The sequence below is a fragment of the Narcine bancroftii genome, chromosome 4 (genome assembly GCF_036971445.1).
Source record: "Narcine bancroftii isolate sNarBan1 chromosome 4, sNarBan1.hap1, whole genome shotgun sequence".
Lineage (NCBI taxonomy): Eukaryota > Metazoa > Chordata > Chondrichthyes > Torpediniformes > Narcinidae > Narcine > Narcine bancroftii.
The window spans coordinates 63,395,993-63,420,489 of record NC_091472.1 but is presented as its reverse complement, the minus strand read 5'-3'; the positions used below and the strand labels follow the sequence as shown (position 1 = coordinate 63,420,489).

The 24,497-nt window shown below is 40.7% G+C and overlaps 1 protein-coding gene across 5 annotated transcripts in view; it reads left to right on the top strand.

Annotated features, from left to right (window-relative positions):
- The window catches only part of LOC138760627 (proteasome activator complex subunit 4-like), a 190,373-nt gene that overhangs the window by 27,078 nt on the left and 138,798 nt on the right, over positions 1-24,497 (top strand). For all 5 annotated transcript variants that reach the window (XR_011355761.1, XM_069931418.1, XM_069931416.1 and 2 more), the window contains 3 exons: positions 2,464-2,613; positions 17,789-17,852; positions 23,103-23,177. Coding sequence is in view for 4 of the 5 variants with exons in the window: in XM_069931418.1 (XP_069787519.1) it covers positions 2,464-2,613; positions 17,789-17,852; positions 23,103-23,177 (289 nt within the window). In the remaining variant the exon portion in view is untranslated. The remainder of the gene's footprint in view (positions 1-2,463; positions 2,614-17,788; positions 17,853-23,102; positions 23,178-24,497) is intronic.

Here is a 24,497-nt window from a genome sequence, read left to right as displayed (position 1 = left end):
GTGATTTTTCAAATGTCATTAGAGACGGGTATAGTGCTGGAGGATTGGTGTGTTGCGCATGTGGTTCCTTTGTTTAAAAAGGGTTCGAGGAGCAAGCCTAGCAATTATCAGCCTGTAAGTTTGACGTCTGTGGTAGGTAAATTGATGGAAAACATTCTAAGAGATAGTATATATAAGTATATGGAGGGACAGGGTCTGATCAGGGACACTCAACACGGATTTGTGAGTGGAAGGTCGTGTTTGACCAATCTTGTTGAATTTTTTGAAGAGGTGACTAGGAATGTTGATGAGGGTAGAGCAGTGGATGTTGTCTATATGAACTTCAGTAAGGCCTTCGATGAGGTTCCGCATGGGAGGTTAGTTAGGAAGGCTAAGTCCTTGGGTATTAATTTGGAGATAGTCAAATGGATTCAACAGTGGCTGGAAGGAAGGTGCCAGAGAGTAGTAGTAGATAATTGGTTGTCAGGATGGAGGCCGGTGACAAGCGGTGGACCTCAGGGTTCGGTATTGGGACCCTGTTTGTCATATATATTAATGATCTGGAGGATGGGCAGTAAATTGGATTAGTAAATATGCAGATGATACTAAAATAGGGGGAATTGTGTATGATGAAGAGGATTTTCAAAGATTGCAGAAGGGTTTAAACTGCTTAGAGGAGTGGGCAGAAAGATGGCAGATGGAGTTTAATGCTGATAAGTGTGAGGTGCTTCATTTTGGAAAGAATAATCAAAGCAAGACATATGTGGTAAATGGGAGGGCATTGAAGAATGCAGTGGAGCAGAAAGATCTAGGAATAACGGTGCATTGTTCCCTGAAGGTAGGAGCACATGTGGACAGGGTGGTGAAGAAGGCCTTTAGTATGCTTGCCAATATAAATCAGTGCATAGTAGAATATAGGAGTTGGGAAGTAATGATGAAACAGTACAAGGCCTTGATGAGGCCAAATTTAGAGTACTGTGTGCAGTTCTGGTCACTGATTTATAGGAAGGATATTAACAAGGTAGAGAGAGTGCAGAGAAGATTTACAAAAAAGTTGCCTGGGTTTCAGCATCTGGAATACAAGGAGAGATTGAGCAAATTAGGTCTTTATTCCTTGGAACTTAGAAGGCTGAGAGGAGATTTCAAAGAGGTATTTAAGATAATGAAAGGGATAGATAGAGTTGATGTGGAAAGGCTTTTCCCATTGAGAGTATGAGAGATGGATACAAGAGGTCATGGGTTGAGAGATGACGGGCAAAGGTTTAGGAGTAACATGAGGGGAAACATCTTTACTCAGAGTGGTTACTGTGTGGAATGGGCTTCCGGGAAAGGTAGTGGAGGCAAGGTCAATTTTGTCATTTAAGAAAGTGTTGGATAAGTATATGGATGGGAGGAGGGTGGAGGGATATGGGCAGAGTGCTGGTAAGTGAGATTACAGGAGTGTACTTGGATCAGTGAGGACGAGAAGGGCCAAATTGGCCTGTTTCCGTGCTGTAATTGTTATATGGTTATATGGTTAAAAAACTTGGGAATAAGTATTGGGAAAATGATACAAGTATCATACCTTTCAAGACACTGCTTTTGGTAGCTTGCCTAAGAACAGTTGGAATTTATATGTAACTTTGGTTACTGTGGAATTATTTCTTTGAAAAGTACAGGTGACCCCTGCTTTAGGGGGATGATATATTCCCAGAGAACAGTCTATATATTATGATTTTGTGTAATGCAAAGCCACGATACCTGCACATACATAGATAAAGGCAAGTTGGAAAAAAAACCATTTATTTTCACCTAAATTTCATAGCAACTAATTTTTATTGTGTTGCTGATTTTTTTTTGGTGGTGATTTGTGAATGAGAAAGTGTTAACCAAATTGGCTAATGCAGGGATCACCGTATAAGAAACAACTTGTATTCATGACTTGACACTGCATATTTAGCATCCCTAATAATTTCAAACTTTTGGCTTCAGAATGCATGCATGAGTCGTTGTGCCTGTAGTTTGTTTGTGGCTTTATTCTTAAGTATGATCATCATCGCCTACTAGAATGTGCTTTGATTCTTTAGATACCTATTGAAATCCCTGATGATCTTAAGGTTGAGTTTTCAATTTGACAAACTGATCCTTGTTCAAAAACAAATCTAGAATATCAGGACAGAAATGTTCATATTAAATCTCAGATTTCCTTTAAATTATAGGTTAATTAACTCCCAACTAGATGTACAAGTCTATTTTTTTCTCCAATGATTAATTGAGTTACAGTTATTTCCATTTTATGTTACATGCAGTTAAACTAAAGTGTTCACACTGTCTCATGTTGTTATTTGATCCATGATGTGCTTTAAAGCTTGCGGACAAAGATATTGGAGAAAAATTGTTTCTGAGTTAATCAAATATACTGTATGCTTGTAGGTATTTGCATGCGGCTATTTGTTAGAACACAACTTTGAATTTTGATTGCACAGAAATAATTTCCTGTGTTAGATATTTTCCAGATGAAGCTACAGCTGAGATGTTAGATGAATGGCAACCATTGATGTGTCCCTTTGATGTCACCATGCAGAAAGCAATCAGCTATTTTGAAATGTTCCTCCCTACCTCTCTTCCACCTCATTTGCATCATAAAGGATTCAGGTCAGTTTGCAGCTGTTTATTTACCCGTCTTTAGTTTTCTTTAATTTCTTTAACTTCACCTTTTACTTCTGTATTAATACTACCAAAGTGACTGAAGGTGACTAGCCTATTGTAATACTTTCTTTTTTGTTATCTTGCTTCTGTTAGGGAAAAGTCCAGGCTTTATTGTCTGACAGTTCTTGACCATGACTGAGAATCTCACAAAATGAGTTGAAACAACCAATAGAGATTTCAGGAAAAAGATTACACTTGATAAAACTACTAAAATTCTTTGAAGATTCATGGTTGGCATAGTGGTTAGTGCAATCCTGTACATCGCCAGTGATTGTGATCGGGGTTCAAATCCCCCACTGTTTGTATGTTCTCCCCATGTCTGTGTGGGTTTTCCTCAGGGGCTCCAGTTTCCTCCCACCCTTAAAAAATGTCCGGGGGGGGGGGGTGTAGTAGGTTAATTGGGTGACACAGGCTTCTGGGCTGAAAGGGCCTGTTACGGTGCTGTATGACTAAATTAAAATAAATATAAAAAATGAAACATTTGCCAAATATTTCTAATTATTATTTATAAACATGAAAACATATTCCACTTGTACCCTCTCTTGGGGAGCCACTGCAGTATCATGTCCGAATAGCAGTTTAGTACTTTTATCTCAGTTCTAGGGTTGCATGTTCATTTCTGGCCTTGGATATTGTTATGGACCATGGTCAGTTTTATTTCTGACCAGGGACAATGATTGTGGAGTGGAATAAAGGAGAAGTGCTGTATGGAGCGCTGGAGCAGCAAGCTGGGAGAGTGAACAGCTGTGTGGAGTGCAAGAACCCTGCGCTGAATACAGTGGGCTCACTGAGCGTGCCTGCTGCTGTCCACCACTCTCCTCCAATCAAGAGTGCCGAAGACACATGCTATGGCAGTTAAACCATCCAGCGCGCTGAGGAACGAACTGTCAGTGTGTTCATCCGGTAGCTCCAGCTAAAAGGCAGGAGGCTGAGCTGCTTTGCCGTGGGTGCCAGCACTGCTGTTCTGACAGCAGATTTTACACTCTGATTCCCAGAGTGTGTGTCCAACTTGTGCTTCTCCAGCCCCCTTTCAAGAAGATGACTTTGTGTGATAAAAGTCACCTGGTGTAACCCAAGGCAAGGTTTTGGTCGAGGAAGACATCATGTGACAGAGGGTCACCTGGTGCAATCCCAAAGAGGGCTTCGGAGGTGTGGTCTTCATGCTCGTGACTAGGAGTGGTATATATTTTTGAATGTTTTATCTATTTTCTTTTTTCTTCTATTTGTACTGCTGGAGGAGATGCATACTGACAATGAAATTAAGAGGAGATTTGCGGCAGGGGGAGGTAATATGATTATAGTTTACAAAGATGAGTATGGTAATAAAATTTGTAAATTTTAATGTTAGTTGATTAAACAGATCTGTAAAAAAGAAGAGAGTGTTAATACATATTAAGAAAATGCGAGTTGAATTGGCTTTTTTCCAAGAAACACATTTAACTGAAAAAGAACACCTGAAATTAAAAATGGACTGGGTTGCATATATAGTGTCTTTTCATTTAATTCTAATGCAAGAGGTGTGGTAATTTTGATTTGAAAAAGAATCTTCATTAGATTTGCCAAAAAGAATTCAAAATGTTGTGACGGATCCTGCGTGGAGATATGTAATGGTACATTGTCAAGTATGTTCTGAATTGTGGACTTTTAAAAATTTGTATGCTCCAAAAATTGGTGATGAGAAATTTATTCAAGAAACATTTCTTAATTTAGCAGAGGCATATGAAAATATTTTGCAGGGAATTTTAATTTCTATTTAGGTTCATTGATTGTTAGATCCACTTGAATAGCGATGAGAACAAAAGCAACAAAAATTACATTGGTATTAATGAGAGGCTTGAATTTAATAGATGTATGAAAGATTATTCATTTTATTCGAGTAGGCATGATTCTTATTCTAGAATGGATTTATTTTGAATTTCAGCACAAATGCAAACTAGGATTCTTGAGGTTATTTATAAAGCCAGGATCTTATCTGATCATTCACCTTTATTAATAACAATTGAAATGCCTACAAGGAGAAAATGATTTAGGGATGGAGATTGCATTCATTATTATTGAAAATGAAAGATTTTTGTGAGTTTGGTAGAACACAAATTTGGACATTTTGTGATAAAAATTTGAACTCAGTAAATGATAAATTTATTATATTGGATGCTTGAAAGCATATTTAAGAGGTCAAATAAGCTTTACTTCTAAAAAGAGTATATGAGAAAGATTGATCAGTTAGAAAGAGAAATTACAGTTTTGGAAAAAGATCTTCAAAACGGGGTTCTGAAGATGAACGTAGGCAATTAATTAATAAAAAAACTTCAGTATTACACACTAAAAATAGAGAAAGCAATAACAAGAGCAAAACAAATATATTACGAATTAGGTGAAAGATCACATAAAGTAGTTGTGTGACAATTAAAAACAGTAGGTTTCAAGAACAATTAATGCAATTAAAAAGGACATTAATGTTATTACTGATAAGTATCAAGAAATAAATAAATCCTTTAAAAATTTTATCGCTAAAAGACAAAAGTAAAATAAATAGCTCTGTATCAAAGACAATTTTGCTTATATTATGTTCAGAAAAGCAAATTAAATTGAGTGCTCCCTTTATTCAGTTGGAGGTGAGGGAGGCTTTGAGTTTATTACAAAGTAATAAATCTTCAGGAGAGGATGTATTCCTGCCTGAATTTTATAAAGAAATTAAAGATTTATTAATTCTTATCTTTAAGGAAGTATTAGATCAGACTTCAAAAACTCATAATGTGCCAGAATAATTTTTGATTACAATAATTACAGTGATACCTGAAAAAGGTAGAGACTATTTAAAACCTTCATCTTATAGACCTATTTCATTATTAAATATAGATTATAAGATTGTTGCAAAAGTTTTGGCAAATCTAACGACTAAACTTCCACCTAAATTAATAAATATGGATCAGTCAGGTTTTGTAAAAAAGAAACATTTGGCTGAAAATGTGGTCAGATTACTTTGCATAATCCATTTAGTCCAAAAAAAGAGATTCGAGTGTTGCAGTGACTATAGATGTAGAAAAAGCATTTGATAGATTGGAATGGGACTTTTTGTTTAAGGTGTTGGATAAATTTGGATTTGGATTGACCTTTGTAAACTGGATTAAGGCATTATATAATAACTCTAAAGCTAAAATAATGACTAACAGACAAGTATCTGCAACATTTTAGTTGGCGAAGTCAGATTGACAAGGATGTTCCATATCTCCAGCTTTATTTACTTTAGCTATAAAACCACTTGCAGAAGCAATTCAGAGTGATTTGGAAATTATGGGATTTAGGGTATGTCAGGAAGAACATAAAATTAGTTTATTTGCAGATGATGTTTCTGTATATTTCACTGAACCGGAGACTTCTTTACAAATACTATATGTTAAATTGGAAGAATATCAGAAAATTTTGGATTATAAAATAAATTGGGATAAAAGTGAAATTATGCTATTAATGGAAGGAGACTATAGTCACTGCCAAAGAGATACCCGGTTTATATGGCCAAAAGATGGTATTAAATATTTAGGGATTTGTACAGAAAATAATCTGAAGAATTTAAATAAATTAAATTATTTATCATTACTTAAAAAGGTTGAGGAAGATTTTAAAAATGGATCAATTTACCTATAACTTTAGTAGGAAGGGTTAATTTCCAAGAATACAATATCTTTTTCAAACATTACCTATTTTAATACCTCAAATAATTTTTTACAAATTGAACAAATATGTAAGGAAATTCCTCTGGAAAGGTAAAATGTCAAGAGTTAACATGGAAATATGAATTGGGAGGCCTACAGCTTCCAAATTTCAAAAGCTATTATCGAGCGGCACAAATTAAATTTTTTACTTCCGTTTTTGAAAGAGAAGAAAAACCAGCATGGGTTATAATAGAATAAATACAAGAGAGAGAAAAGCAGAATTCATATACAAATAGGATACAACATTGATGGTTGGTGAAAAAGAAACAACATTGTTGAAGTACCTGTTAATATCTAGAAGAAAGTAAGTGATGAAATTGATGCAAGAGGACGTATAGTGCCCAAAATACCTTTGTCTCAAAATTCTCTTATACCTTTTTAAAAGATAATAAATTTTTAGATATTTGGTTTTGTAAGGGGCTTATAAATGTTGAAGATGAAAGGGGTCAATTAATGTCATTTGAACAATTGAGAATAAATATGGAATAACCCAAAATACTCTTTTTTTAGGTTTTTTTTTGATATTTCGTTCAACCTGAGCCCAAATAGGAGGTTGATCTATGTCAAATATCAGTGGCAATTGAAGTCCCCCTAAAGCATATTTCCATGTCAATTTTTGTAACGATACTCTTGATAATTTACCTTTCCATAAAAATAATCATATTGAAGCATTTAGTTCTTTAAAAAATTCCTTTGGAAGCTTATAAGAAATCGATTGAAAAAACTACTGTATATGAGGAAAAATATCCATTTTAATACAGTTCACACGTCTCAATAAAGTTAGTTGTAAATCTTTCCACCTATTTAAATCAAATTTAATTTTATTTAATAAAGGTATATAATTTAGCTTGATAATCAACATCAATAACTATTCCTAAATATTTAATCTTATTTGACCATCGAAATTGTGTCAACTGTTTGTGTCAATCTGTTTACTCACTTGCTAACAGCAGTATTTCACTTTTCTCCCAATTAACTTTATAACCTGAAATTTCACCATACTGCTCCAATCGCTTTTGATTATAGCCCAAGGATTCCTTAGGACGTGTTAAATATATTAAAACATCATCTGCAAATAAGTTAACTTTATATTAATCTAAGCCTACTTTAATACCTTGAATATTAACGTCTTGTCTAATCACTTGTGCCAATGGTTCTATTACCAACGCAAATAAGGCTGGTGACAAAGGGCATCCTTGTCTAGTGTTAGGTCTGCTTTGTTCATGAATGAGTGAGACAAACACCAGGCTGAGTCGAAATCAGGGTTCTTTGTTCTTTATTACCGGATTGTAACACTTGCGACCAACCATGTTAGTCGGAGAATGCATTCTGCCGTTATCAGCAAAATGGTGATTTTTTATACCCTTGGATATGTGCTTAGAACATCATCATATCATTACTTGTCCAATGACTAAAACTGTTGCTATCCTTTCCCTGCTAGCTTCCTGCCTCTCAATCCATCAATGTCTCTCTTATCTTGTAAGTACAAGGATGCATTCACATCTTATTACAGCCCTGTACATTCCCATCTCATGATGTTTTACCTAACAGGAGTACAAGGACACCTCCCCTTCTTGTTACTGTAGGGTAACTCCCTACACATTTTACCTAACAGGAGTACAAGGACACCTCCCCTTCTTGTTACTGTAGGGTAACTCCCTACACATTCCCATCTCATGATGTTTTACCTTACACTAGTCAATCTAGTTAATGTAAATGAGGATGATATTTGTCCATTTGTCACCACACCGGCTGATGAATTCTTATATAAAGCCTTAACTCAACCAATAAAGAATGGTCCCAACTTAAATTTCTCTAAAACTTTAAATAGAAAATTCCACTCCACTCTTTCAAAAGCTTTCTTGACATCTAAAGCTACTATCATTGGTTGGTTGGGTTGCTTTCTAGAAACATTAATCAGAGAAATTAATTTAGCAATATTGTCTGCAGAATATTTATTCTCAATAAACCCAGCCTGATCTACATGAATCAACTGTGGCAAATATTTAGCTAATCTATTAGCTAAAACTTTGCTACTATTTTGTAATCTACATTTAATAAAGAAATCGGTCTATATGAACCAACTTTCAGTGGATCTCTACCCCAAAATACTCATGTTATTTTCAATTGAGAGCATATTCTTTTGAATATTTTATTTTTAATTTTATTACCAAACAATACCAAATGATCATCATGAATAAGTTATTAAATGTGAATCATTAAAACATGTTTCAAATATTACCCTCTCCCCCTCCCCAAACAAAACCCCTAATGAAGAAAAAAAAGGAAAAAAGTAAAAGAAAGAGAAGGAAACAGGAGAAAGAAGAAAAAGAGAAGAAAAAAGAGAAAGAGCTATCTAAATCTGAATCCAATTCAACAAAAAATAGGCCCAATTATTTTTATCAAAATTTCAATAAAAGCCAGAAAAAATAGAGGGAATGAAACAAAATAGAATAAGTATCCTATTTATTAAGTATTCAACCCTACATTTTGTAAATAAGGTTCCCATGCCTGCAAAAACATATCGCATTTATTCCTTAAATTGTAAGTAATTTTCTCCAGGGGGACACAACTATGCATTTCAGTATTCCAATGGGCTATTTCCAAGAGAGAATCAGACTTCCAGTTAACTGCAATACATTCATGGCCACTGCCAATGCAATTTTAAGAAACTATAATTGATGTTTGGACAGCCTCAATTTAGGTCTTTCATCCATAATATTTCCTAAAAGAAACAATTCTGGACTTAGAGGCAATTGTTTCCTAATAATTTGATTTAATAAAGCTCTTAAGTTTCTCCAAAAGGGTTTCAATTTGAAATATGACCAGGTGGATTGTAAAAAAAGTACCCTTTTCTTCCCTGCATCTAAAATATATATCAGAAAAATTAGGATTTAATTTATGTATTTTTTACGGGGTGAGATATAGCTGATGCAAAAAATTATATTGCACCAATCTATAGCTTACATTAATTGTGTTGGTCGTACAATCGTAGCATAAGTTCAACCAGGTCTTCTCATCAATAATAATATTCAAGTCTGATTCCCATCTTTGTTTTGATATACGTAACTACTGTTTAAGAGTACCCAATTGGATTAAAGAATACATAACTGATATGAACTTCTTTGTGGTCCCCTTTCGAATTAGTATCTCCATTTTACTGCACTCTGGTAATGTCATAGTTGAACCTAATTCTTCTCTAAGAAAATCTCAATTGAAAGTAACAAAAGATTGTATTGTTATAAATATTGTATTTTTTAAATTGTTCAAATGACATTAATTGCCCTTTTACAAAACAATCTGAGACATACCTGATCCCTTAATGATACCATGTATGTAGAATTAAATTATCCATAGTTGGAGGAATTAGTCTATTCTGAAACAAGGGCGTTTTTGGAGTAATTTTTTTTCTTGTACCAATTAAATTATTCATTTTATACCATGTACTCAAAATGTGTTTTATTATTGGTGTTTCTTTTCCAGCTATAATAAAATTAACAGCCCATTTATATATAAAATTGTAACCGACTGCTACAAAGAAACACACACAGTGTGGCAGGTTAAGCTCACTTTATTAGGGCTGAAAAGGATGCTTTTATACTGTTCAAGTTCCCGCCATTTTTGCTGAAGCCGAAGGCCTATGACAGTGATCCTGTACTGTGGGATCTCGTCATCCTGGTGCTGTACCTCTGCCAGTGCTGTGAAGTCCAGATCATTGACCAGGGAGTGGATGCTGTGTCTTGACAAGGCGTCCGTGACCACGCTGTCTTTGCCCGAGAAGTGCTTGATGTCGGTGGTGTACACCAAGATGTAAGACAAGTGTCTCTGTTGGTGGGCTGACCAGGGATTGGAGATCTTAGCCATGGTGAAAGTCAGTGGTTTGTGGTCCATGAAAACCCTTCCCTCAAGAAAGATCCGGAAGTGGCGGATGGCTAAGTACAGCACCAGCAGCTCTCTATCGAAAGTACTGTAATTTAGTTCAGGGGGCTGCAGATGTTTGCTGAAGAAAGCTAGTGGGTATCAACTTCCTTCTATCTGCTGCTCCAGGACTCCACCAATCGCTGTTCCTGAGGCATCGACTGTGAGGGCCTTGGGTACATCTGGTCTGGGGTGGGTCAGGAGTCCAGCTTTGGCCAGGGCTTCTTTGGTTTCCACAAACACAGATGCGAATTTGTTGTCCCAGGTCAGGTCCTTCTCTTTGCTGGACATCAGGATGAACAGAGGGTGCATCACTCGAGCAGCTGCTGGGATAAATCTGCGATAAAAGTTTAACAAACCCACGAACTCCTGCAGACCTTTGGTTGTACTGGTCTTTGGGAAGCTGCGGATGGCCTTTACCTTGTCGGGCAGTGGTGTGGCCCCGTCCTTTGTAATCCTGTGGCCCAGGAAGTCTATGGTGTTCAAGCCAAACTGGCATTTGGCCAGGCTGATGGTGAGGCCGAACTCCTGCAGATGACTACAGAGATTTCGGAGGTGCTGACTGTGTTCCTGTCGGGTTCTACTTGCCACAAGGATATCATCGAGGAAGATGAAAGTGCCGTCCAGGACTCGGCCCACTGTGCCCATAAGTCGCTGGAATGTCTGCCACATTTTTGAGCCCGAATGGCATCCTCAGGAACTCAAGCAGCCCAAATGGAGTGATGATGGCCGTCTTAGGGATGTCATCAGGTTGTACTGCGATCTGGTGATATCCTCCCACGAGGTCTACTTTTGAGAATATTGTTGTCCCGTGCAGGTTTGTTGCAAAATCCTGGATGTGTGGCACGGGGTAACAGTCCGGGGTGGTGGCTTTGTTGAGCCAGCGTTAGTCGCCATGTGGTCTCCATGTTGCTTTGGGCACCATGTGGAGTGGCGAGGCCCATGGACTGTCTGACCATCAAACCACACCCAACTCCTCGAGCTTGTGGAACTCCTCTTTGGCCAGTCGGAGCTTCTCTGGGGGAAGTTGTCTTGACCTTGCGAGGAGAGGTGGGCCCTTGGTCAGGATGTGATGTCTGACGCCATGTTGAGGCATCTCCATTATGAACTGAGGGGAAAGGTTTGCCGAGAATCCTGCTAGCACCTGGGAGCTCCTCCAAGCTGTGGGCAGAGTCCAAGTGCACTGCTGGAAACCTAGCACCCCTCAGTGCGATGGTCTGGTAGGTCTCGGTGTCGACGAGTCACTTACCCTTAAGGTCCACTAGGAGGCTGTGGGCTCGCAGGAAACCTACTCTGAGGAGTGGTTGTTCCATTGCAGCCAGTGCGAACTCCCACGATGTGACTGCCCCCCAACTGCAGCTCGGCCCTACGAGTGCCATAGGTTCGAATACTACTGTTGTTGGTTGCCCTCAATGTGGGTCCCGCTAGCCTGCACCTAGTGTCCAACCCTTTCGGGGGTATCACGCTGACCTCTGCTCTTGTATCCATCAGGAAGCGTCTGCTGGACAGGGAGTCCCAGATGTACAGGAGGCCCTCTTGGTGGCCATCAGCAATGGGTGGCCTTGTTATTTCCCTGGAACTCTTAGGGGGGACTGGCATCAGCGGGCCTCGGTGCCCCATCTCCTGTGGTAGAAGCACCATCTGTTGCTGGACTTGCTCCTCCTGCCTCTTGTCTGCTGTTCCTTGCTTGGGACTTCTTTATGAGCCCCACAGTAGCCGAGCACTTCTGTTTCTGTTTCCACAGAATGTCTGTCTGTCCTGCGACTTTCTGGGGGGGGTCGGTGAAATCCGCATCTGCCAGGAGTAGTTGGATGTCTTCACGCATCTGTTCCAGGAACACCTGCTCAAACATGATGCTAAGCTGCTCATCTCCCAGAAGGGTCAGCATTTCGTTGATGAGTGCTGATGGGGATCTGTCTCCAAACCCATCCAGGTGGCGTAAATGTGCTCCTTGCTCTCGCCATGAGAGTCCGAACGTCTCGGTTAATAGCTCTTTGAAGGCAGTGTAAGTGCCTTCCGATGGTGGCCTGTGGATAAAGTTGGCCACTCTGTCTGCAGTCCTCGGATCCAGGGCACTGACCACATGGCCAGGTGGTCTCTGGTGTGATGTCTCAGATTTGGAATTGAGCCTCCGTCTTGTCGAACCACAGGCCGGGTCGAACTGTCCAGAAGGTTGGGAGCTTCAGGCCGACTGCGCTGACTGCTGCTTTGTTCTCCATCGCTAGGTTTAGATTCCTTCTAAACCATCAGGGTCACCAATTGTAGCTGACTGCTACAAAGAAACACACACAGTGTGCAGGTTAAGCTCACTTTATTAGGGCTGGAAAGAATGCCTTTATACTGTTCAAGTTCCCGCCGTTTTTGCTGATTAACTGAGTCAGTCATATGAATAACAATAGTGGGTGAGAACATCAATACATATGAATGCCCTTCTTTCCCAGCCTGTTTCTGCTGGGTTAGCTGGGCAGCTTGACCAATGCCATTTAGGCCTGTTGGTCTGATGCTGCCCCAGCTTCTACCCCCACTGGTTCGTTGTCCTGAGAGTCGCTTTAGCGATCTCTGTCCGCGCCTGCTGCCGCGCGATGTGCTGGCCTGATCTCCGCAATTGCAGGCCGCCACAAAATCTTCTGCCACTCTTTCCCCGAACTGTGCAGTTCAGTTTCTACCCATGAAGGCTTGTCTTCTGCCACTCTTTCCCCGAACTGTGCAGTTCAGTTTCTACCCATGAAGGCTTGTCTCTTCTGTCGAAGAAGGAAGTGACAAGTTTCATCTGGGCCATCCAATAATGATATTTAAAGTTGGGAAGTTGTAATCCTTATTGTATTTCTAAGTTAATTTTTCCATAGAGATTCTAGCTAACTTCGGGAAAGTTTCAGGATATAAGATAAATTGGATTAAAAATTTAAATAATAGATTTCACAAATGGAGACTACATAGATTGCAGAAGAAATACACAATTTAAATGGCCGGCAAATGGGATCAAATATTTTGCGATTAGAGTAGATAATGCTCTTAAAAATTTATATAAATTGAATTATCTCCCCTTGCTTAGGAAAATTAAACAGGATTTAAATAAATGGATCACTCTCCCGATAACATTGATTTGAAGAGTGAATTGCATTAAAATGAATATATTTCCACGTCTTCAGTACTTTTTCCAGACCCTCCTGATACCACTACCACAGAAATTCTTTCAAAATTTGAATAAACTAATTAGGAAATTTTTATGGAAAGGCAAGTTATTTGAGAGACAAGCTAGGACCAACCATGTTGTTACCTGGTTGTAGTGAAGTGGAAACTCTTATGAGGAGAGGAATTGTTAAAATGTTTACTTTGACAATATATTCTTTATTACATATAGGAACTCCTAAACGCGGAGTTCATAAATCTGGACAGAGGTGGGAGCTAGATTTGAATATTTCAATTGATGAGCAAGGATGGGCAGATATTTGCAGTGATTGTTTGACTAACACTATTAATGTAAGATTATAATTCAGTATAAATTTTTACATTAGTTATATCTTGCACCACAAAAATTGAATCGATTGAAATCAGACTTATCAGATTGATGTGGTAGGTGTGGTGAGGATATAGGAACATTTTTGGGTGGATTTAGGGAATTTTTTAGAACAAGTTACAGGTGTTGTATTTCTGCAAAATCCAGATTTATTTTTATTAGGAAATACTGAAGGAACAAGACCTAAATTAAAACTTTCAATATATTAATTGGAATTTGTTAAAGTTGCATTAGCAGAAATTCAAAGTTGTATTCCTTTGGAAAAAAATTACACATAATTTGAGAAATAAATATGCAACGCTTTTACAAATTTGTTGCCCGTATACTCAAATATTAGGTTTACATTTGTACTGTTCTGCTTCCTGTGCCTCTGGACCTGCAAGAATCTTCTCTGAATTGTATTAAAGAATTCTGTTTAATCAAATGTGCAATCCTGACTCTTCTTTCCTTTTATTTTACATAACTATATTGTATCTTTATATCAATTATTTTGAAGGTTGGTGGTGGTGGAGGGGGGGGGGAGGTTTTGGAGGATAGTAGTTTCTAGTTTGTTTTTGCAATTTGTATTATATTAATCTTTGACTACTACATATATGGAGAAAGTTTTAAATCAATAATTTAAAAAAGACTTTAAAGCCTGGAGACCTGATTCTGTGGACAATTCTTTTGATGAGACTGACTTGTGGTTTTGATTTGGGAATTTATTTTAGGGCATTTGGGTTTAGACTGATATGGTCTGAGTTTTTTCCACATACACACTGTTGCAGGTTATATTATATTTTATATTATAAATAAATGTCTTGAAAAGAGATAGATTGTGGGGGGTTCAGTGTAGGTCACTTCACAAATAGAGTAACAAAACACATCTCATTTATAATGCAAGAGCTTTGCTGGAGCTAAACATTAGACACCAGTGATTTTTGCAAAAACAACGGAACTGCTTTGGAAAGAATTTCAAAAGCAGCTGCAAATGAAAAGTCTGGGCTCAAGTGCTGATAAAGATCTTTCAAGGATTTGGTTTGGAGCCCTGTAAGAAGTTCTGGTTTATATAAGTAGAGAGAGGGATGAAAGAACAAACAGGATTTCCCTTAGAGAGAGAGAGAAAGTCAGTTCTGCAGTAGCTTTTGAGACTGCAACATGGCAAGCTGGCAGCTTGTTGAAAACCCCATTTTGAAGATGGGTTGTGAGTTCTGAGTTCAGCCTGTTGAAATGTGTTTCTGCTGAAATAAGGGAAACAAGAGGAACTCTGTGGTGACCTGGAAGAAGAGGTTATCATTTGGAAAACCCATGATGGGGCAAGTTTCTTCGGCAAGACACTGAAAAGACTGATCGGAGGAAATCAGTTTGTGTGTGTCCAACAAGCACCAAATATCTCTCCGAAACCAACAAGAACCTTACTGAACAGCAACTATTTACCTTTAAGCACCAGAGCCTGGTGTAAATTCATAAATGTTTTCTATGCACAATATAAGAATTGCAGTGAAAAGTGAATGATTAGACTGTGAATTAAAGCACTTTCCTGAACACATATACATTGCATACAAGTGCGCTTAGGATTAGAAGGGGGTTAAGGTAGGTTAAGTTAATAGTAATAAGTTAAAGTTTGATCCTGTTTTTATGTTTAAAGAAAATTAAAAGCAACTTTTATTTAAGAATTTATTTGTCTTGGTGAATTTCTATTGCTGCTGGGTTTTGGGTTCCTCTGGACATTCACCAAGACAAGTGGCTTTCAAAACAAAAGTTATTTTTAATTAACTTCAAACATGAAAATAGAATCAAACTTTAACTTAACTCTATTCTTACACTATACTCTATACTAACCCAAATTACCCCCTTCTAATTCCAAGTGCACGTGTATGTAATGTGTGTGTGTGTAAATTCAAGAAAAGTTCTTTGGTTCACAGTTCAATCTCACTTCTTCCAAATTCTCTGGTTCCAGGCAATCACCATACTATGCACAGAATTTATGTTTACTGCTCAGGAAGGTTCTTGTAGGGTTTGCAGAGGAGAGATATTTGTTGCTTCAGGATTTCCACAACTGAGGTACCACCACTAGTCACCTCGGGGTCTCACAGATGAAACTTGCCCCATCAGGGTCTTCTAGATGGTAACCTCTTCAAGCTACCACAGATTTCCATTCCTTCCTCTATTTTAAGAGAAACATCAGACAGATAGTACTTCCAGCCATCTACTGCTCTGGAACTTGCTTTCATCAGTTTCAAACAGTTCTCCCTGGATTGCACTTTTCAGTTACTTGTCAGTGTCCCACACACTGACTGACTGAGCTGTTAACTCAACTCTCTCTCTTTTCCAACTGAACTCCAAAGAGAGCATGTGACTCATGTCTTGCAAAACCCTCACCTTCTCCAGCAAACAACAGGAGTTCTTTCTTCTTCTCAAGTTGTTATCTTAGGTAATCAAAATCTAGAATTGACCTTTCTGTGAGCTTTGCAGAAAGGGTACTGATAGACAGCATGACTTCAGCAAGACAATGGTCAAGCATTTTATGACATCAGTTCAATTAGCACCTACTTGTGAAAGGTGCTTACATTCTCCAGAGATCCTGCAATGTGAATTCTTCAGTCTTTCAAATAAGATCTGTTTTAAAATGTGTGTATGTATGTGACCTACTCTAAATCTTATAAATTCTCCCCAAATATTAATATTGTAACACAACACTAAATAACCATTGTTAGTATATAGTTGGATGTTGAGTTTATTGAGATAATTATTGACAATTGTTAATAAAATTTGGGTTAAATTAATCAATCTCTTTATGTGTCTTTCAATTGCTGTTGGTGAGGCATAACAATATTCTCGTAGAGTTTTCATATTGGACCCATAACCACGTGCATTTTATGAGTGCTTTATTTTTTTCCCAATTTCATAAGGCATGCTGGTTAGTTGAGTGTTCACTGAAATAAGACCATAAGAGATCAAAAAAAAAATAGGAACAGAAATAAGTTATTTAGCCCATCCAGTCTGCCCACCATTCAATCATGAGCTGATCCATTTTCCCACTCACCCTTACTGCCTGGCCTTCTCCCCATAAACTTGATTCCCTGGGTAAACAAGAACCTATTAATCTCAGCCTTAATGACCTGCCCTCCACATCTACCTGTGGCAACAAATTCTACAGATTTACCATCCTTTGGATCTTTTCTAATCCTGAAGATGTGCTCTCTTGTCCTAGACTCTCCCATTATGGGAAACAACCTTTCTACATCTGCTCTGATCATGCCTTTCAACATTCAAAATGTTTCAAAGAGATACCCCTCATTCTCCTAAATTCCAACAAATCCAAGCCAAGGGCTTTCAAATGCTCCTCATACAATAACCCTTTCATTATCCAGACTCATCCTAATAAACCCCTTTTGAACCCTTTCCAATGTCAGCACATCCTTTCTTAAATGAGTAGCCCACAACTGCTCACAATACTGTGAGTGAGGTGCTTTATAGAGCCTCAACATCAGATCCCTGATCTTCTATTCCTCTTGAAATGAATGTCTGCATTGCATTTGCCTTTTTCACCCACGTTTCAACCTGTAAGTTTACATTCAAGGTAGTGCAGATAGGTGCAAAAAGGATCAATAAAAAGGGGATATGAGAACAAATAGGTCATAGGTATACAGGGAAACGAGACTGCAGGAACCCTAAGGGCTGAATAGCCTTCTCCAGTTTTTTATTAAGGAAGTTATCATTGATATGAGGATGAAATTACATCATGACAACTTTCCATTAAAATGTAAAAAATAGATACCTGGAATGAAAATATTATTAATCATTTTCAACTCAATGACTTCTGCTACTATTGTCTTTCCTGATCTAAACTCCCCCACATTCAGCATCACAGGAGTTAAATAATTTAAATAAGTTTTGGATTCCCACATGCTTAATATACTTTATAAAAGAAATGTGATTTTTTTAATGCACATCATTTATTAATGAATATATCATATTTACTGTCTTGCAGACTTTGGTTTGATGAATTTATGGGCCTTTATATCACAGTTCAGAATCTTCCACAGTGGGAAGGGGTAAGTCAGTCCTAATTGACTTGCAGAATGAGAATTCATCAAGAATCTGTGATACACTGACAATACCTCTGTCCAACTTTTCATGATCCCTGAATCCCTTCGTTGTCTTTTTGCAATTTCTTGGGCGTAGAATTTTAGTTGAGTTGCATGCTTTTCCAAACAAGTATTTCAACCTGCGTGAGATCTCCCATTCATCTGTAATTGGTAACATTTCTCATTTGGATATAGTCTGAGCCCAACCATCTGCAATTTGTTTATGACTAAATTCCAAGGCTACCCCCCATCTCTCTGTCCTCTATTAGAAGGAATGCTTGATTTTGCCTCTGAAGCTTTGTTACTTTTTTCCCCATTTGTTGCTGGAAGTCCTGATGATTTTGATGCTCTCCTGGATAAACTTTGTTTCCACTCACCATAATCTTTAGTTCATCAAAAAATATGTTCTGTCATATCCTCCCCAAGATGCATACACTCCTTGCTAATGCACATTGGTCTCTGGGTCTTGAAAGCTTCAGTATGTTACATTTTCAAGTTTATTCATATCATTCATGTTATCAGTCTTCCTGTAATTACAGTGTTCTCTAGATCAAAAATGATCAAGAACTCTGCATTTTTTCAGTGATTTTTTTTTGTTGCATATCTTTCCTCCTGGCAATGTCATTGACAGCTGTGCTATAATTGCATGTGCCCATAGTCTGAATTCATGTGCTTGTAGCATTCGCGCTACAGAGCGTGGGGAAGAACGACACGCTCACTAAAGCCTTGAAGTCGAGACTGGTTTATTGCGTTCACGTTTGCATGGGCCCAAGTCAGGGCACTGCATCATCAGAGTGCCGGCCTGGGACAATGGCTGGTGTCACACCCAGGACTGCCCGGTCACCGCGTTCGTCAGGTATTTTGTGGGCTGGTCCGCGTCTCCGTTCGCAGGCTACCACATGATCCCCCCCCCGCCCCTGGAACTGGCAATCGGGCCATTATCCGTTGACTTGGGCAGTCAGCCCTTGCGTCGCGGGGGAGGAGTGGAGTCCAGATGTGATGGCTTCAACCAGGCGACAGTAAAGGTCTCCTCCTTAACATCGATGTCGAGGATGAAAGTGGAGCCATTGTCCCTGATGACCCTGTAGGGCTCCTCGTATGGTTGTTGTAGGGGCAGCTGGGGTGAATCCCTTTGCATAAACACATACTGGCAAGTCCTTAAGTCCTTAGGGATATTTTGTTTGGACTGGCCGTGCAGAAGGGGTTGTTATGGGACCAGGGATCCCAGTTTTTGCCGCAAGTTCTCAAGGGTGGCCATGGAGTCTTCTGGATGTTTGTTGGGGGCTTGGAACTCCCCTGGAATGATTAAGGGTGTGCCATAGACCATCTCTGCTGCCGAGGCATTGAAGTCTTCTTTTGGTGCAGTGCAAATTCCCAGCAGTACCAAAAGTAGTTCATCTACCCAGTTAGGACCCTTGAGATGGGCCATCAAGGATGTGGAACTGCTCCACCAAGCCATTGGCCTGAGGGTGGTATGCTGCAGTGTGATGGAGCTGTGTCCCAGGAAGTCAGCCAGTGCTGCCCAGAGCCCAGAAGTAAATTGTACCCCTTGTCTGAGGTTAGGTGCTCTGGGACCCTGAATCTGGACACCCATGCGTCGATGAGTGCCCTGACCGGTTCTGTGGTGGTATCAGCCAGCGAGACCGCCTCAGGCCACCTCGTGGAGTGGTCAACCATGGTCAGCAGGTATTTCCCCCATGGGAAACTGGTAGCAGCCCCACTATATCAATATGTATGTGACTGAACCTGCGCTGCGCTGGTTCAAAAGTCTGTGTGGGCACCTTTGTTGTGAGTCTGCACTTTTGAGGACTGGCAGCTCGCGGAGGTCTTGGCCCACTGGCTGACCTGCTTACAGAGGCCGTGCCAGACAAACCTGCCAGCCATTATCTTGATTGTGGATCATATTGCCGGATGCGCCAGGTTGTGAATGGTGTCGAAAACCTAGCGCATCCATGCAACCGGGGCAAGGGCTGCCAATGGAGACATCACACTGTTGTTACCTGGGCCGACGGGGACAGAGTCAGCTGTCCTATATGTGGAGATCTCAGGGTCCTGCTGCTGTGCTTTGGCGAGGGCCATGTAGTTGACTTCCTGGGACAGGGCATGAACAGAGCATCGGCTACCACATTGCTTTTCCCCACAATGTGCTGTATGCTCGTGATAAATTCGGACACGTAGGACAAGTGTGTCTGCTGACGGACTGACCATGAGTCCGATACCTTGTGGAAGGCGAAGGTCAACGACTTGTGATCGGTGAAGACCTTAAATTACCAACCTGTAAAATAACGGAAATGTCTTACTGCCAGATACAGTGTCAAGAGCTCTCGGTCAAAAGCACTGTATTTGAGTTGTAGGGAGTGGAGGTGTCTGCTGAAAAAAGCCAGGGGTTGCCACTGGCCTGCAATGAGCTGTTCCAGTTCGCCTGCTACCGCTGTGCTGGAGGCATCAACTGTCAGAGCGGTAGGTGCCTCTGGTCTGGGGTGTACCAGGAGGGTGGCGTTGGCCATCATGTATTTGGGGTTCTGGAATGGCCTCGAAGACTCATCGTCCCAGGTAATATCCTTTGACTTGCCTGCCATCAGCACGAAAAGGGGACCCTTGATGTGGGCATATCAATCTGTGGTAAAAGTTTATCAAACTGGAGCATTCCTGTAGCCCCTTTACTATACATATCTTGGAGAAGTGCTGAATCATCTTGACCTTTTTGGTGAGGGGTGTTGCCCCGTGTTTGCTTATTCTGTGCCCCAGGAAATCAATAGTGTCCAGGCCGAATTGGCACTTTGTGGGGTTAATTGTCAAACCAAACTCATTCAACTGGGTGCATAGTTGTCTCAGGTGGGTGACGTGGTCTTTGCGGCTAGCGATGAGGATATCATCCAAATTGATGATCACAAATGGGAGGTCTCAGCCCAAAGCGTTCATCAACCGCTGGAAAGTTTGTGCCATGTTTTTCAAACCAAAGGGCATGCGTAGGAATTTGAACAGGCCAAAGGGGGTTATAATTGCGGTCTTGGGGTCATCCTGCGGGGGAACTGGAATTTGGTGGTACCCCCGGATGAGGTCCACCTTGGAGAACACCCGTACCCCGTGCATGACGGCAGCGAAATCTTGGATGTGGGGAATGGGATATCTGATGGGTGTGGTGGCCTCATTGAGGTGGCGGTAGTCGCCACATGGCCTCCACCCCCTGCTGCTTTTCGCACCATGTGGAGGAGGGAAGCCCAGGAACTGTTGGAATGCCTCACAATCCCTAGCTCCTCCATTTTCTTGAACTCCTCCTTCGTTAGGCTGAGCTTTCTGGGAGGGAGCCGGAATGCCCTGGCGTGGAGCAGGGGGCCCTCAGTCAAAATGTGGTGTCTTACCCCGTGCTTTGGCTCAGCCGCAGAGAACTGTGGTGCCACTATTGATGGGAACTCTGCCAGGATATGGGCAAACTTGTTATCTGAAAATGTTATAGAGTCAAGGTGGGGGGCAGGTAGTTTGGCTTTCCCCAGAGGTAAAGTTTGAAAAATTCTGGTGTGCACCAAGTGTCATCCCTTGAGATCTACAAGCAGGCAGTGGGCATAAAGGAAGTCAGCCCCCAGGAGAGATTGCACCACTGCTGCGAGGGTGAAATGCCATGTAAACCGGCTGTTGCCAAATCGAAGGCAGTTGTTGCGGATACCAAAAGTCCGGTTGGAGGTGCTGTTAACTACCCTCAGAGCTGGGCCCTGCTTACCATTGCGGTGTTGAGGCCTGCGGGGGCAGGACTCTTATCTTGGTGCTGGTGTTGACCAGGAAAAGCCTGCCTGACAAGGAGTTCCAAATGTAGAGGAGGCTATCACGTGGGCCAACTGCCGCAGCCATCAATGACGGTTGGCCAGGGCGTTTCCTAGAAACCTGCAGAGAGGGTGGCATCAACGGGCTTCCGCGCCTCATCTCTGATGATAGTAGCAGAATTGACATGGAGCTTGCTGATGTGGTCTACAATGGCACTGGTATCTTCTTCACTCTCCAGAGCATGTCTGCCTGGGCTGCAACTCTCCAGGGGTCACTGAAATTCTCATCTGTGAGCAAGAGTTGGATATCCTCGGGCAGTTGCTCCAGAAAGATCAGTTCGAAGAGCAGGAAAAGGTTATGGCCCTCAGTCAAAGTGAGCATCTTGTTCATTAGGATGGACAGGGCCCTGTCCCCCATTCTGTCTATATGCAGCATTTGAGCAGTGCGCTCTGGCCTGGAGAGCCAGAAAATGCAGGTTAACAGCTCTTTGACAGCTGCGTATTTGTCTTGCTGCTGTGTCTTGATTGAGTGCTCTCACGACATAGAAATATCAGGTGTCGGCGGCAGCAATGTGTCAAAGCTGGAACTGAGCCTTGGCCTGCTCAAACCACACATGTGACTGTGACACCCAAAACGTTGGGAGCCTGAGTGAGATCGTGTGGATGGTCGCTGGCTCCACCTCATCTGTCAACTTCGTGTCCAACTACTGGTTGGATCTGTCAGGGTCACCAATGTTGTGTTCGCGCTACACGGGCGTGGAGAAGAACGACATGCACACCAAAGCCTTGAAGTTGAGACTGGTTTATTGAACTGGCCATCGTGTTTATATGGGCCCCAGGCATTGATGTCAGGGCACCGTATCTTTGGAGCACCGGCCTGCGATTGGCCGGCATTCCTGCCACAATTCACCGTCTTCCCGCCATGCAGGAGGTCACCTGGGACGATGGCCAGTATCACCCCCTTGTCTGCGCAGTTGTTGCATTCGTTGGCTATTTTGTGGGCCAGTCATGTCTCTGTGCATGGTCCACTACATGCTAACCCTTATTTATCTCCTGCTTTTGAAGCTCACTAGAAGCCCAATTCTTTAAGCAATTTTTAATTGTACCTCCTAATGTTTTCTCTTTTGGAATAGTATCCATTATTTTGCAAGTAGCTGCAATGATACAAAAATATAAAATGTGAGGTCATATAATTTCATTTGCTCAAATTTTTCACTTTTGAATAATTGAAAAGTTACCAACACATTTTAATATACGGACCTGTCAGGTGAAACTTATTAATGTGAAAAATTAACATCTTGAACACTTGGAGGTTAATAGTTTAATAATTGTGATTTAAAGAACATGTTCTATTTTTCAGTAAATAGCATTTTTCAATTTTTCTGAAATATCTGTATTGAATTCACTTGTCGTACCTTAATGTTTTAGAATTTAAACATTTTATTTCTGGTGTTGACAGAATTTGGTAAACCTGTTTGCTCGTTTGGCTACAGATAACATTGGGTACATAGATTGGGATGAATACATTCCAAAGGTAAATTGAATTTTTATTTTAAACTTTAATAATGAGTTATTTGTGGCTTTCCAATTTTAAGACGCAACCTTGATTTGTGTAGGCAGACAACACCTGCACCATCATTATTTTGTATATCTGTACCAGTGATGTGGTGAGCATTGTTGTAGCCTCACCTGCAAATTTTAGAAAATGTCGTGTAAGCTAATGCAAACTGCCAGGTTTAACTTCACAAGAATGTTACCATGACTGGTGGGCATGAATTACAGGTGCTCCTCAACTTACAATGGGGTTGTGTACTGGCAAACTAATCGTAAGTCGAAAAATTGTGAGTCAAAAAGAATACAGGTATACCTTGTAAAACACCTCTGTATCAGTTCCAATGCTGATCCCACTGCACTGTTCTTTCCCCACAGTCCTTTATTATTCCCAACACTGATCCCACTACCCTGCTCTCTCTCGACAGCGCCAAGGTTGGCGCCAGAACGAATGTTAGAGGGGGGCATTAGGGTAACCTGGGTGGGGGGCACAGTTCGACATTCGTAAACTCACTCAACGGGAGGGGGTGCTGGTGGCCTATCTGTTGAACAGATGTAAACCAGCTCCATCCCTCTGATGTAGAAGCCGAAAGTGCTGATTTTATTGCGTGGGGAGTCACTAGTGTGCATCAACCTAGACGCTAGTGACGCTTGACGCATGCTAGTGACATGGGCGGGGGTGGGTCTGACAGCGAGCAATGCCACAAGTATATGGAGGGCACAGCTCTTTGCTTGGGGGGGCAATGCCTACAAATGCCCCCCCTTGGCACTGACAGCGCCATATCATTCCCCATGCTGATTCCACTGCCCTGCTCTGTCCCGACAGTGCTATATCAGTCTCCACACTGATTCCACTCCCCCATTCCCTCTCTACAGCCCTTTATCATTCCCAACACTGATCCCACTGCTCAGCTCTCTCCTAACAGCGCTGTATCAGTCCCCTCACTGATCCTGCTCTCTCCCAACAGTGTTGTATCAGTCATTGCAAGCTTTCCAACTGAACAAAAAGAAGTGATTGACCAAGGAGGCTAAAAAGAATTCACCTTGGAGGAATTATCAATGCATAATGGAAAAATTAACGATGCTCGCGAATACCTTACTTTAACATATTACATGAAAGTAAATAATGACCGTCCTGCTATTGTACCATCGTAACTTTGAAAAATCATAAGTCGGACCATTGTAAGTAGGGGAGCACCTGTATAAAGAAAAGCTGGATAGACTGGGACTTTTCTTCCTGGTGTGTAAGGTGGGGAGGGCATAGATTTAAGAGTAGAAAGATTAAAAGGGATTTCAGGGACAC